At 42.7% G+C, this 13,908-nt stretch overlaps 1 protein-coding gene across 1 annotated transcript in view; it reads right to left on the reverse strand.

The window, feature by feature from the left end:
* ATG10 (autophagy related 10) overlaps nucleotides 1–12,880 on the reverse strand; it is a 59,272-nt gene extending 46,392 nt beyond the window's left edge. Inside the window, exons 1-3 of the mRNA XM_064736473.1 lie at nucleotides 12,806–12,880; nucleotides 10,650–10,775; nucleotides 5,558–5,677 (exon numbers count right to left, since the gene is read on the reverse strand). Coding sequence (XP_064592543.1) covers nucleotides 5,558–5,677; nucleotides 10,650–10,763 — 234 coding nt within the window. The 5' untranslated portion in view covers nucleotides 10,764–10,775; nucleotides 12,806–12,880. The remainder of the gene's footprint in view (nucleotides 1–5,557; nucleotides 5,678–10,649; nucleotides 10,776–12,805) is intronic.
* Between the last annotated feature and the right edge of the window lie 1,028 nt (nucleotides 12,881–13,908).

Below are 13,908 nucleotides of genomic sequence, written 5' to 3' on the forward strand. Positions count from 1 at the left end.
TTCCTCCTTGAAGACTCATGCATCCCAGCACAGAAGGAGCCCCAAAGCAGGACTGGGACTCAGGTGCCTTCTGTCTGAGGAATTCTGCTTTTTCTGAAGGCTCTCCAGCTCGAGGAGGGGGTGCAATGCCCTCCACCAAAGTTCCCTCCAGCCCTGATATTTCTAAACAATGCCTTTATTTTGCCAAGCTTTTCCATACAGAGAACAGTTAATAAAATCCACACTGGAACATTTTCCTGTGGTTTAATAAAGGCTAATTCCACTTTCAGATTAATAGATTTTTAAGCAAAATCACGAGGATCTTCACTGTGTTTTTGTAATACACTTTAGAACTCTTCTGCATAAGTGGTTTCTTGATTTATTTCTTACAGGTCTCCATTTGGGTTTCATTTCTGTGACATTTGAAAACAGTGCTGGTACACGAGCAACTTCATTGCTCTTGAGCCCGGCACATTTACTACAAACTGATGGCTTGGGTGTGCAATGCTTGATTTTCTTCCTCTTTACTGAGGTACTTCCATTATTTCCTGCAGTGAATGCTGGATTCTATTAAATGTATTTACATTTTTCTCCTTAAGCTCTGTTTGCTGGGTTTTCACTTAACCATCCAACAAATACTGTGGTTATGCAAATGTTTACACTGTGTTCATCTTATTTATTTTTGCACAGAAGAAACAAAAAGGACCTGTTCCTCATTGTAAAAATACTGGATTTGTTTAGAGAAAAAAATTATCAATACTTGCTAAAAGTTGTAGTTTTCTATTTTCTACAATCTTAAAAGCACAGCTGAACAGCAAATCATGGAATCAGGACCTTTAAGAAAGATGTCAGACTCATTTCCACGTCCCCCATCAGGCAGAACCTCACCAACACTCAAGAACAGCTGCCAGTAAAGGTGGAGCCCACAATGCAGCAAATGCACAACTTCATCAGTTTTTGCTGGGGCTCAGTGCTCGTTTTCCAAAGGCAGTATCAGGTATGAACAGACCTTCAGCACTCCCAACCTGCCCACTCCTTTATAAAGTGGCAGTGGCTCCAGCCCCAGGAATGGTTCCATGCTGACTCACTTCTTCTGCAATACCCAGAGGAGCTGAGACAAACCACACACTGAGAATTATTACTCCAAGTTATTGCTTCCCTTGGGCTATTTGAATAACAAACAAAGAGAATGCATAAAGTGAATCCAGATTTTCCCATTTTACTCGTTTAGAGTATAAGCTCTTTTGAGGCAGGAGAACTACCTTCACTTTGAATCTTGCACAGTATTTTTCACCTTATCAACAATTCATGCGATAATGCATGTCACTGTTCTGTCCTTGCTAGAAAAGAAGACACAGTCCCATGTTCACTGATAAAGACCCTGACAGATGTCCTTGGAGGACAGATTTGATTTGGATCAAGAAAGAATACATACTGAAGATTGTTGTTGAATTAGCCAGAACGCTTTATGGTGGTTACACAAGATTTATGCTGTCTGTGGAAAAGTACAGATGACACTCAGCTGGCATAAAGTCAGAACAGCTCAGAAAGGCAACGACTGATTCAATAAAAATTTAACCAGAACAAAATGGCAACTTAAAAATTTTCAAATGGCGCCCATGTGTTCCTATCTGTCCCCTGCTTTGCATCTCAGGCTATTTTTATTCTTTTGGAAGAGACTCTAAAAGGTTTATGACTCTTCAGCTCATATCCAAGGGACTGAATCTCATCTCACTGGTCTGAAGAGCATCCTTCACCAACTTGGCCTGAAGTTTATTATCAGTCACAATGCCATTAGTAGTTTCTGTTTACCAATCAGAATGTTGAAATAAACATCTCGATTAAACTAAAACCACAAAAAACAGAGGATGGCATTCCAGAAGAGCAGTGTGAATCCTTTTCCAGGAGGAAGGAAAAATGGAAAAATAGGGTCTGCCTAACACAGGATCCCCAGGCACCTCATTAAGATAAACAGCTTGACAACTGAGACACTGCCAAGTACAAAAAGACAAACTTCCTTAAACTGTCTTTAAGTTGCTACTTCACAAAACACAACCCTCAGCTAAGTATGAGCTCCACCATCAGAGTGAAATCTCAGCTCCAGTGAAGTCACCAGCACAAATTCCCAGTGCTGTGAGGAGCACAGAGCCACCTTTTGTTGTAGGGGGGCTCACATGACAACATGCAGGCATCTACAGCCATGTAACTTAACCTTGATCACCCCTGAGGAAAAACACTCACTTTCAGACTCACCCTCTCTTAGAGGAGACACCTAAAATAGGTCAACTGATTTATACCCAAAAATGCTTTTTTACCTCCTCAGGCTGAAACAAAGATTTAAGTGACAAGCTCTATATTGCAGGTATCTAAAATAAGCAGAAAGAAACCCACATAGAATTTTATTCTTGGTTTTCAGATGAAAACACAACTTGTATAAAAGGAACCAGCACATAATACAGACTGCTCTGTGGAAAAGACCAGAATACAAATTTATTCATCACTCCTCCACCAGGAAGGTTCCTGATATTTAGACACCAATCAATGAGATGGAAGGCTGGAAACATTAACCCTCCGTGCTAATCAATGAAGTGACACAAACTCCAAGTAAAATGGTCAGGTTTCCAGTAGATCCCATAAGATTGGCACATTTTTGAAACTGCGATAGCTGATAATTGATTTTCTATTTGAATGAAGTTACTTCAGGCTATTTGTGTATTTTCTTTATCGTATCATTAGGTTTCTGTGTCTCTTCACAGACTAAAAATGAGTAGAACAATGATAATTTTGCCCCCCTGCAGTTTTAACATCTAAATGTACCCCACTACAACAGGATATATTTATGATTTATTCTACACTATCTCCTCCCTGATGTGTCTTGGGTTCAATCCCTTACACAGGAGTTAAATCCTCACTATGAATAACTTTCCCATAACTTCACTTCAAAAACCTGTCTTCTGGTTTTCCTCCAAAATTTCACCTTGTCTGCCAAAACAGATGTTCTATTTCTAACCTTCGAACTGGATTTCCAGGATGAGGGGAAGGAAAATCTTCTGGCCTCTTATGCCCTTGCATATTCCACAGCACATTCCTTTTTTATTTGTGTCAACACTGATTGTTCCTAACAATGAATGTTGATTACTCAGATCTTAATTTCCTTATTTTTCCTTTCTTACTGTTCCTGGTTAATTGTATTATTATATGCACATGCATCGTATCTACCACACCTTGGAGGAGATCAGATTAGTCAGATGGAAATATTCCAATAAGATACAAATAACAGAAACACAATACAGAGAAATCATAACAGTAACTCTGGAACTGAAAATTGTGAAATATGCAACTATCCGTGAATGGCTGGTTTTCTTTACAAAATAAATTTCATTTCCTATTTAGAGCTTTTTAAAGCTCCAAATATATAAAAATAAATTTTTTTTAATTAAAAAAAGAGTAAATATTGAATGCATAGAGGCAGAAGAAACCTTTCCATTCTCCACCAAGATCACAACTTTTGCTTTTCATCAGAATATATTTCAATAACTTACTCAGATTGCAGTAATTCCATTACACCATGTGATTTATGGGTACAACATATATTAAAACAAAACAAAAAAAAAAACAAACAAACAAACAAAAAAAACCCTAACACCTATTTAAATAACAGATTGTTATTAAGAGTGGAATTGGTCTCTAGCACTCAGTATCTGTGAAAAAGAACATGCATCTTACACAGGAACTACTGTGCCTAAGAAAATGTAACCTCTCTACAGTCACCATTTTCATATTTCTTAGTGTTAAACACACAGCTTTACTGTACATGTCCAAAGCAAATTTCATTTTCCTATTTGATAGATTAAATAACTTTAACAGTCTGGTAACCCTTCAGCTCAATGTAGAATGTAAATTTTGCATCATATCTATTAGGCATTGAATATTTTGGAGAAGAAAGTAAATTATTTTTCTTATGGTCTTATAACCTCCATAATTTTCTGAGACCTTCCTCTTGTTTCACTCTTCATCTTTACTGCTCCTACACAACAGGTACAAAGGCTCCTTCTCCAACCTGCACATTACTGTGCTCAAAACAAAGAAATCTTTCCAAATATCTCTAGGACTGCTCACTTCAGTACCTTGATATATCACAAAACTTGGCCTGGAATCTTATTTCAGTGTATTATTTATTACAATATTTCAGTGTATTTAACATGTCAGTGTGTTAGAGACTCTGAACTCTCTTTTGCTTTGTGATATTTTTGTAACTGACACCAGAAAAGGACTCAATAGCTTTTTACAGGTGTTCTTTTAAAATGTACTCTATAACGAAGACTTGCTTCATTATTTAAGGGGGGGAAAAAAAGGTCACAATAATAAAAAGCAATTTTCAATATAAATCTGCTGTTACAAGTCAGGACTGAAGTATACAAACACTGCTGTTAATGACAATTAAATAACAACCCCTGAAACATTGATACCCACCTTCTTTCTACAAAATACGAGAATACAATTTAAAGAAAAGCTTGAAAAATGCCTCGGCTATTCGTTAAACGACTTGGATATCTATCCCTCTTTAAAATGCAGCTGAAATCTGTGAGTGAGCTCAAAAATCAGTAGAAATGACTGTATCACAGTCTAATAGCACAATTGTTTTAAGTGCCATTTCCTTCAGAAACCAGGCCAAAAGAATACTCATTTCAAACCAGAAAAGTCTTAAATGTACCAGAGTCTCAGTGGGGAAAAAAATGCAATCAGAGTGGTGATGAAAAAAGGAAAGGAATTGCAGAAAAAGGTAACTGCAAAGTTTACCACATCCACCTATTCAACAGCTTATAGCATACACAATACATTGCTTTCAGTCTATTATAATCCAAGATTTATTTTCTTTCTTATGATAGCAACACAACAAGGGAGGGAATCCCTGTCATTTATATCCTGATTACTCAATAATCTGGAGCTCTAATGAAGACTCAAGTAAGCAAATAATTATTCAGATCAGTCCAACCAGAGTTTTCATTTTCTGGAAGAAAGACACTTATTCCCCTTCAGGAACACCTCATTGCCCCCCACCAGATTCCAAAAATTGCTCAGTCTTTAAGTCTGAGCCTACTTTTTATACTCAATGGCTACTTTTCTACAGTTCCAGAGTAGAAAAGTAGCCATTGAGTATAAAAGTCCTATTCAATAAATATCACTTCAAGTGAGTATTAACCTCAAAGTTTCCTTTATTCTTTTAACTAACATTTACCTCTAAGATAAATAAATGTTGATGATTAACCTTTTTCCAAACATACACACACACAAAAAAGAAGTTTCTTTAATGTTGTTGAATAAAATGCCAAGAAATATTATCCTATGAGGAGAACACCTACACAAAGGATGCTGAAATCTTTTTCATTTCTTCCCAATTTTCATCGCCAATACTCAATGAGGTGTATTAATTAGTTTTTCTATAACTGAATGACAACTAATTAAAAGCCACTGGTAACTTCAGATCTGAAGTCTTGCTGGAAGGACTTACTAGCATAGTGGTTTTTATTTTTATTACTTATTTTATAAACACATAAATTCAAAAATGTGTACTTACTTCTACATGTGCAAATAATATTTGTTCAGCGTTATCATTGTTTTTCTCCTTGAGATCTGGTGGGATGTGTCTGTTTCTTACTTGGAAATGTGTCTTACAAAGATAACCATCACCAAGGTCCTGCGTTCAGAAAAAGAGAAAGAAAAAAGACATTTTCTGTAACCAAAATGGTAAATGCCTTCACTGTTCCAGAAAATAAACAGAGCATGGTATTTAGGCACAGGCTCCAAGTCTTTTTATAGGCACTGATGACTGCAGTGCTCCTCAGCACCTTCTCACGGATGGTTTACACCAGCTCTTGGTGTTGAAGGAAGTCAAAGACCTCAACAGCAAAAACAAAGTTTAATACAGCTATTAATGGAATAAGACAACTGCACCCTGGGGATCAGGATAAGTGCCAAGGAACAGGAAGGCAGTGCACCAAGGTGATGAAGAGATGAGGAGCTATTAACGATTTTGACCTATTTCAATGCATTCAAGCCAGGATTAATGTCCCAAGTCTTGCGAGGCTGGTTTGGTTTTACTCTGTTTCCCCCTCTAACTTTACAAAGTTCTGAAAACAAAACAAAGCAAAACCATTTTAGAATTTATGTATGCAGAATCACAAGTTGTTTCCTCTCTTGATCACCTCTGAGGTGAAATGTAAGAGAAAACAGACGAAGCTGTGCCTTCTTCCAGTTCCCTTTTTATCATTTTGCTTCCCAGGCCACACAGCCCACAGTTGTTAAGTGGCCTTGAACAATCCCAGAGTGGCAGAAGAAAGGTTTAGGAGTTTTCCTGCATTACTGGCCTGTCTACCTGCACATTTTATTTTTCCTAATTAGGAACAACAGGAGAGAAAACACTTAATAATAGGTACACTCTGAAAGGAAGAAAGCAAGTACAGAACACAAAGAACAGTAGTTGCACATTGAGGATTTACTCCTCAAAGGAAACAAATAAATTTGGAGTTTATTAGCTGTTTCATTACATTTTATTTTAGACAAACAGCATATGCACAACATCTGATGAAAAAGGATTCTATTCAAAACAGTCTCACTACAAAATTCATTAACATAGCACTAAATTTTTAGACAAGACTGCAAATTTAACTATGATTTAACTCTTTGGTTAATTTGTCATTGCTGACACAGTTTATGACATTTATTTTTACCTTTAAACCACCACAGGTTTTATACTGACACACCAGTTCTCTCTCTCCAAAGACACTGTAGATTAAACATACCTCCAAAACCTATTATGAGCTACTTGCTTACTTTGTTGTGATCAAGGTTCACACATTAAAAAAGGGTAATGCACTCTACGTGTACTTTTCCCATTGATTTTTAAGCATGAAGAACAGTATAGCCAATTACATTGCTCACTTCTTCTACTTTATGCCTTATTTTCTCAACAAATCTCATTAAGAGCACAAACCCACCACACCTTCCTGCAAGCCCTGGCTGCAGAGCCAAGTGCAGCCTGGGCAGGGAGGAACCCAGTGTGCAGAGAATGGTGAAAGAAAAGCTAAGCCTAAACTGGTGATGGCAAATCCACTCCTCTCACTCTCAACTGCCTCTCAGGCATCTCCTCGTTCCTCTCAAGTGTCTGCTCGTGGAGCTTCCCAGCAGTGCCAGCAGGAGGAAAGATCCCTGCACAGGTATTTGTCCCACCAAGAGCAGCAGAGGAAGAGCTGCAGCCACCCACAGAGGGGAAAGCCCCACAGCACAGTGAGCTGTGCCAGAGCAGGGCTGCACTGAGCCTCCTCCTCCTCCCTGAACCGCTTCTCCCCCCAGGAGAGTGCAGCCAAACCCCACAGCCCTTGCACTCTGTGAGTGCCACGACTGATGAGTGAAGAGATATGAACAGATGATGATGGATGATGAGCATGGATGAGGATGATGGAGTGAATGAGATTGATGGATGGATGGATGTGATGGATGGATGAGATGGATGATGGATGGATGGATGATGGATGATGGATGATTGGTGGATGGATGATGGATGGATGATGGATGGATGGATGGATGGATGATGGATGATGATGGATGATGGATGGATGGATGGATGAGATGGATGGATGATGGATGGATGGATGGGATGGATGGATGGATGGATGATGGATGGATGGATGGATGGATGGATGGATGGATGGATGGATGGATGGATGGATGGAGGATGGATGGATGGATGATGGATGGATGGATGGATGATGGATGGATGGATGGATGGAGGGATGATGGATGGATGGATGGATGGATGGATGGATGGATGGATGGATGGATGGATGGATGGATGGAGGGATGGATGGATGGATGATGGATGATGGATGATGTGATGGATGGGATGGATGGGATGGATGGATGATGGATGGATGGATGGATGGATGGATGGATGGATGGATGAGATGGATGGATGATGGATGGATGGATGGATGGATGGATGGATGATGGATGGATGGATGGATGGATGGTGATAGGATGGATGGATGGATGTGGATGATGGATGGATGTGGATGGATGGATGGATGATGGATGGATGGATGGATGGATGGATGGATGGATGGGATGATGTTGGATGGATGGATGGATGGATGATGGATGGGTGGATGATGGATGGTATGGATGATGGATGTGGATGGATGGATGATGGATGATGGATGGATGGATGGATGGATGGATGGATGGATGGATGGATGGATGGATGGATGGATGGATGGATGGATGGATGGAGGTATGGATGATGGATGGATGGAGCCAGCAGTGTCTGTGGCAGCATCCCTCCTGCTGCACTCAGCGGTGTTCTGCACTCTTTTATACCCCTATAAATTACAGCTCTAGCCAGAACCCTGATCCCACTAATGTGCTAAGGGAGTCCCTTCCTACTGCAGCTGTACCAAAAGCCAAAGGGAACTAATGCAGCTTTTGGTATGATTACCTGGATTAACCTCACTAAATATGAAACAAACACAAGGCAGAGAGCAAATAGGGCCTTGTTTTCCTCAGCTAAATCTCGACCTCCACAGCAAGATTTAACCATTTATCCTTTCCAGCAGCACCCAAGATCAGCTCCACCAGCTCCTGCAGGAGAGGTGCTCTTGGCTTTTTTGCAGCTTTCTTCCAGTGGAAAAAAAACCCCAAACCAAGAAAACACATTATAAAAATAACATCATTTGGAACATTTCACTTACAGCTATAAATACAGGGTTCTGCCTGGGCCATGTGAGCTTTTGCACCAAGAGCCAGCTCCACGAGAACAATGAGTATTTCATCATCTAAATTTAATCTCCACAGAAAACACGGGAACACAGCTCTACCAGCCTGGCTCACTTGTGTGGTCTCACTGCTATCAATGGGTCTATTCACGTGAGTCAGGAATGAGGAATGGGATCCAAGTACATTACATCAGCAAAATTAAGAGTGCCCCAAACTTCCCACAACACATATACTGGTTTAAAAAAAAAAAAAAAAGGGCAAAAAAGACAATGAGACATCTTGTTGAGGAAAAGCTTTCTTCTCAGACTCCACACTGTAAATGGATGGTCTCCATGGCCAGGTTTTTATCACACACTGAAATCACAGCCACCAACTTGGCCCATTAAAAAAAGAAAACAACCCTCTCAGAATTTTTTGATATGAGAACAAAAATCTATCTCATTCTGCTATTTCCAGCAAAGCTTCTTATTTCACACAAAGTTCAGACTTTGACCCATGTATTAAATTCCCAGTAGAGACTCAGAGCATCTTTCTTTGTTGAATAAATCCTCACAAATATAGCCTTGAACTGAAATCTAAAGTTTCAAATGGTTTTCTGTAAGAAAGGGTGCATTGTAACACTTGGCTAATATTTGCACTCTTATAAAAACTCCTCAATAGAACAAATCTGAGTCCAAGGTCCTTCCTCTTCTCCCTCTTACTGAAATTCTGATTGTCTGTGATGGAAGGGTTACAAATATTAATGTACAACTACACACGTAGAAACAATAGCATACATTGGAAAAAGCATGACTTTTCTCCAAAAAAATTCTTGAAAACATGGGAAAACACTGAAGCCATTAAACTCTAAAAAAACAAAACAAAACAAAACCTAGAGTAGCAGATTTTCTACAACAGAAAAATAAAATACACAAATAATAGAACATGAAAACCTACATGCTGGAGAAGGCAAGCATGTATCAATGCATCTTCATATACTGTAGCAATAAATTTTTATATACTGTATCAATATATATTTATACACTATAATACACATACTGGATAATTTGTGTACCTATACACATATTAGTTTGACATTATCCTGAGCAAAATAACAAAAGTCATACAGAACTCAGTAAATGAAAAAAATATGTACAGCAAAAGCATTCTTCTTAAAGAAAACAGAATTTGTCAGTGTCATTTCAGAAGACGTGTTTGGTTGATAAACATACAAGTTGGAACAAAGCATGTTCAGAATTTCCTAAGATATCTGTGGATTCCACAAGTTGAAATTTAAAATAATTAAAACAATTCCACACTGATCTTACACATCCTATAGGATGAAAATTTATTAATTCACAGATCTCAAAGTGTAACTTAAAAAATGGGTAAATCATCATAAAATAAGTGATTTTAATGGGGTCCTTTGGGATTAGTCTTAGCCGTGTGCTATTTAAAATTTTGATTAATGACCTAGAAACAATATGTAGTCATTATTGCAGAGGTTTGAAAGTTATGGAGAAGCAGCAAATAATGAGAATTGATCATTAATACTGGCAGGTATTTCTGGTTGCTGTATGCAACTGACAGGTATTGTAATGAAAGCAGTAAGCCAAGGATCTAGAACAAAGACCACGGGCTATTTCAGCCTGAAGGGTTAAAGTGAACCTTGGATATAAAACCACACACAGTTGGCCAGAGTAGGAGGGGCTGAATTTCACAGTGACACCACATTCATTGTCTGGTTCTGCCCCGAGCTGAAAAAGGGGCAGGATTCAGAGATCCACAGCCCTGTTCAATACCTGCACTGGCCCAAGCCCTCACCTCAACACACCCGTGCAGTTAAAGGATGTTTCAGGTTGTGGTGGCTCAAAAGGCTCACCAAGAGTCTCTAGAAGCCAACACTCTGATTGCTTTACCTTGCTAGTTCTCCACTCCCAGCCATCTCCTATCTGTTGTGAATGCTTAACAAACTCTTCACAGAACTGCCTGAATCTCTTCTCCTCCAAAAAGAAGTCTTCTTCACCTGCCATGCCACAGGATACCTGCAGAGCAAACCCAAGGTCAGTGCTGGCAGATCACCAAGAAACTTCACTAATTTACAGCAGCTGAATAGCAAAATAACAAGGCATAGGGAAAAAAAAAACCTATTGCTTTAAATAAGACAAAGACTTTTCTTTGATTCCATCAGGGAATCGTAGATCAGCAGAACAGCTGAGGCTGGAAGAGACCTTTGGTCCATTCCCCCTGGTCTCAGCAGTGTCAACTGCAGCAGGTTGCTCAGGTTTGTTTCCATCTGGGTTTTGGTTATCTCCAAGGATGCAGAAGCCACAGCCTCTCTGGGGAACCTGTTTCACTGCTCAATTACCACAGCAGGGAATATTTTTGTCTTCTTTTTACCTCGAAGCATTTACCCATCAGTTTGTGCTTGTTGCTTCTTGTGTTGCCTCGACTGAAGAAGGTCTGGCTCCATCTTCTTTATTCCCTCTCACCACACATTTATGGGCATTCAGAAGATCCCACTGACCCCTTCTCTTCTCCAGGCTCATTCCTCCCAGCTCTCTCAGCCTTGCCTCACCAAACACCCTTAATCATCTCTGGGGCTCTTTGCTGGACTGGTTCCAGTACTGCGGCATCTTCCCTGTACTGGGCATCCCAGAGCTGCACTTTTAACATGTATTTCCTTAGCAGTGCAGTGCAGCCCAAAAATGTGGCTTCAAAACCTTCCCTGTCCCTCAAAGGGTTTTCTCACAGGGTTTTGAAGATGAATTTTTTCTCTTTGGTCCATTTTTGCTTGCCCAACCCCCCCCCTTGCCCATTTCAATGAGGATGTGTCTCAAACAGAGTTGTTTTGATGTGTTCGTGGACATCAAGCAGCACCACAAACAAACCACTGAATCACAGAATGGTTTGGATGAAAAGAACCATAAAATAATCTTATTCCATGGGCAGGGACACCTTTCACTGTCCCAGGCTGCTGCCAGCCCCAGTGTCCAGCCTGGCCTTGGGCACTGCCAGGGATCCCGCTGGGCACCCTGTGCCAGGGCCTGCCCACCCTCACAGGGAAGGATTTCTTCCCATTGTTTACTCCAAACCTACTTTTTTCCAATTTTCAAGCCATTCCCCTTGTCCCGTCAGTGGCTCTCACAACAATAACCTGTAACTATTACAACCAGATCACACCTCTCCTTAACAAGGAATACAAGTGACACAGCATGTCACACAATGCTCATTATTTTTCAGTATCTGACCCTGAGCCACATCATCATCCTGTCTGCCCACGACAAAAGTTATTTATTAGCACTTGAAACACATTAGTCTCAGCAGCAGTTAACCCGAGGCTCTGTGCCTCCTGGATGCCAGGAAAGGGGAAAAGCAGGAGACAGACAGTGCAGGTGTTTCTGCAATTCCCCAAGTGTCCCAGCCCTGATGAAGGGATGTGAACCGCCCTCATTGAAAAATGTACAGAGCGCACCGCTTCCTCACACGGTTGAAACTGTGTGCTTCTGGAAAATCCCAGCTGTGAAGAATCACCGAATCCCACATCCCTGGGGCTGGAATGTCCCTCTGGAGCTCCCAGCCCAGCCCTGGCCAGGCAGGGTGCCCTGGTGCATCCCACAGCAAGGTGCCCAGCTGGGGCTGGGATGGCTCCACACAGGGACGCTCCAGGCCCTCCCTGGGCAGCTGTTGCAGGGCTCTGCTGTCCCTCCATGCACACAAGTTCTCCCTCCTGCTGCCCTGCCCCTCGCTGCCCGCCCTTTGATGGCCGCTGCTGCTGCTGCGGGCACTGGCAGCACCGAGCAGAGCCCGGCCCGTGCTCTGGCAGCCCCTGCAGATGTTGGGGGGCGTTGATGGCATCCCTGGCAGCGTTCCCTTCTCCAGACTCCGTGAAGGAGCCCCGAGCCACCCGCAGGGGCCCGTCCCGCTCGGACACGGGCCAGGCCGGCTGCTTGGAGGCCAGGCGAGCCCCGCACAGATTTTTCCCTTTTCCTCCTTTCCACGGTCTTCCCGGCCCCGGGCGGACAGGGCCGAGGAGAGCGGGAGGGACCAGCCCCGCTCGCCGCCCCTCACGTACCGTGCGCTCCTCCTCCTTTTTCCTTTTCCTCCTCTTTTTCCTCCTTCTCCTCCTCCTCCTCCTCCCGCCGCTCCCGGCGCGCGCCGGCCCCGCCCCCGCCGCGCATGCGCGGCCCCGCCGCTCCGGGGGGGGGGGTGGCTGGGGCTGACTGCGCGTGCGTGCGGGTCGGTGGGGGTGGGAATGCGGGCGTGAAGGGATGAGGGGGATGAGGGAATGAAGGAATGAGGGAAAGAAGGAATAAAGGACTGACGGGGATAAAGGAGTGAGGGAATGGGATGAAGGCATGAGGGAATGGGGGGATGAGGAAATGGGGGAATGAGAGGGAGGAGGGAAGGAAGGGGTGAGGGAATGAGAGGGATGAAGGAATGAGGTGATGAGAGAATGAAGGAGTGAGGGGGATAAAGGAGTGAGGGAATAGAATGAAGAAATGACAGAATGTGAGGGATTAGGGAATGAGAGAGATGAGGGAATGGGGGAATGAAGGAATGAGGGCATGAGAGGGATGAGGGAATGAAGGAGTGAGGGGGATAAAGGAGTGAGGAAATGAAATGAGGGAATGTGAGGGCTGCGGGAATGGGGGAATGGTAGCGATGAGGGAATGAAGGAGCAAGGGGGATGATAGGGACGATGGAATGGCGGGATGCCGAGAACGAAAGGGATACGAGGGGATAAAGGGAATGAGAGGAATGAAGGAAAAGAGCTGGGTGAGGGAATGAGGGGCTCTAGGGGGTGAAGGCTGAGCGGGCTGCAGAGTTGAGGGGGACAAGTAGGGTGAGGGTGGCAGAGACGAGGGGCAGCCGGGCTGGAGGGGATGAAGGGCTGGACGGGCAGTGGGAATTGAGGGATGAGGGGCTGGGAGCCATGAGGGAGGGACGGGGCGGAGGCGCCTGCGGGGTGTGGAGGGCCCTGAGGGCCGTGAGGGAGCCTGGGGGCTGCGGCCCGGTGAGCGGTGCGGGTGCCCAGTCAGCCCTCCGTGCAGCCAGCCCGGGTTGTTTTAACACCAAGACCTCAGCTATAGCAGGCCTAGTCACCTTCCTGTCCCCACTGTATAAATATATAATGTTACTCCTTGAGGAGGATGTGGTGTGGAGTTAACATGGCAG

Source organism: Zonotrichia leucophrys, chromosome Z (genome assembly GCF_028769735.1).
Source record: "Zonotrichia leucophrys gambelii isolate GWCS_2022_RI chromosome Z, RI_Zleu_2.0, whole genome shotgun sequence".
In the NCBI taxonomy this organism is placed as follows: Eukaryota; Metazoa; Chordata; class Aves; order Passeriformes; family Passerellidae; genus Zonotrichia; species Zonotrichia leucophrys.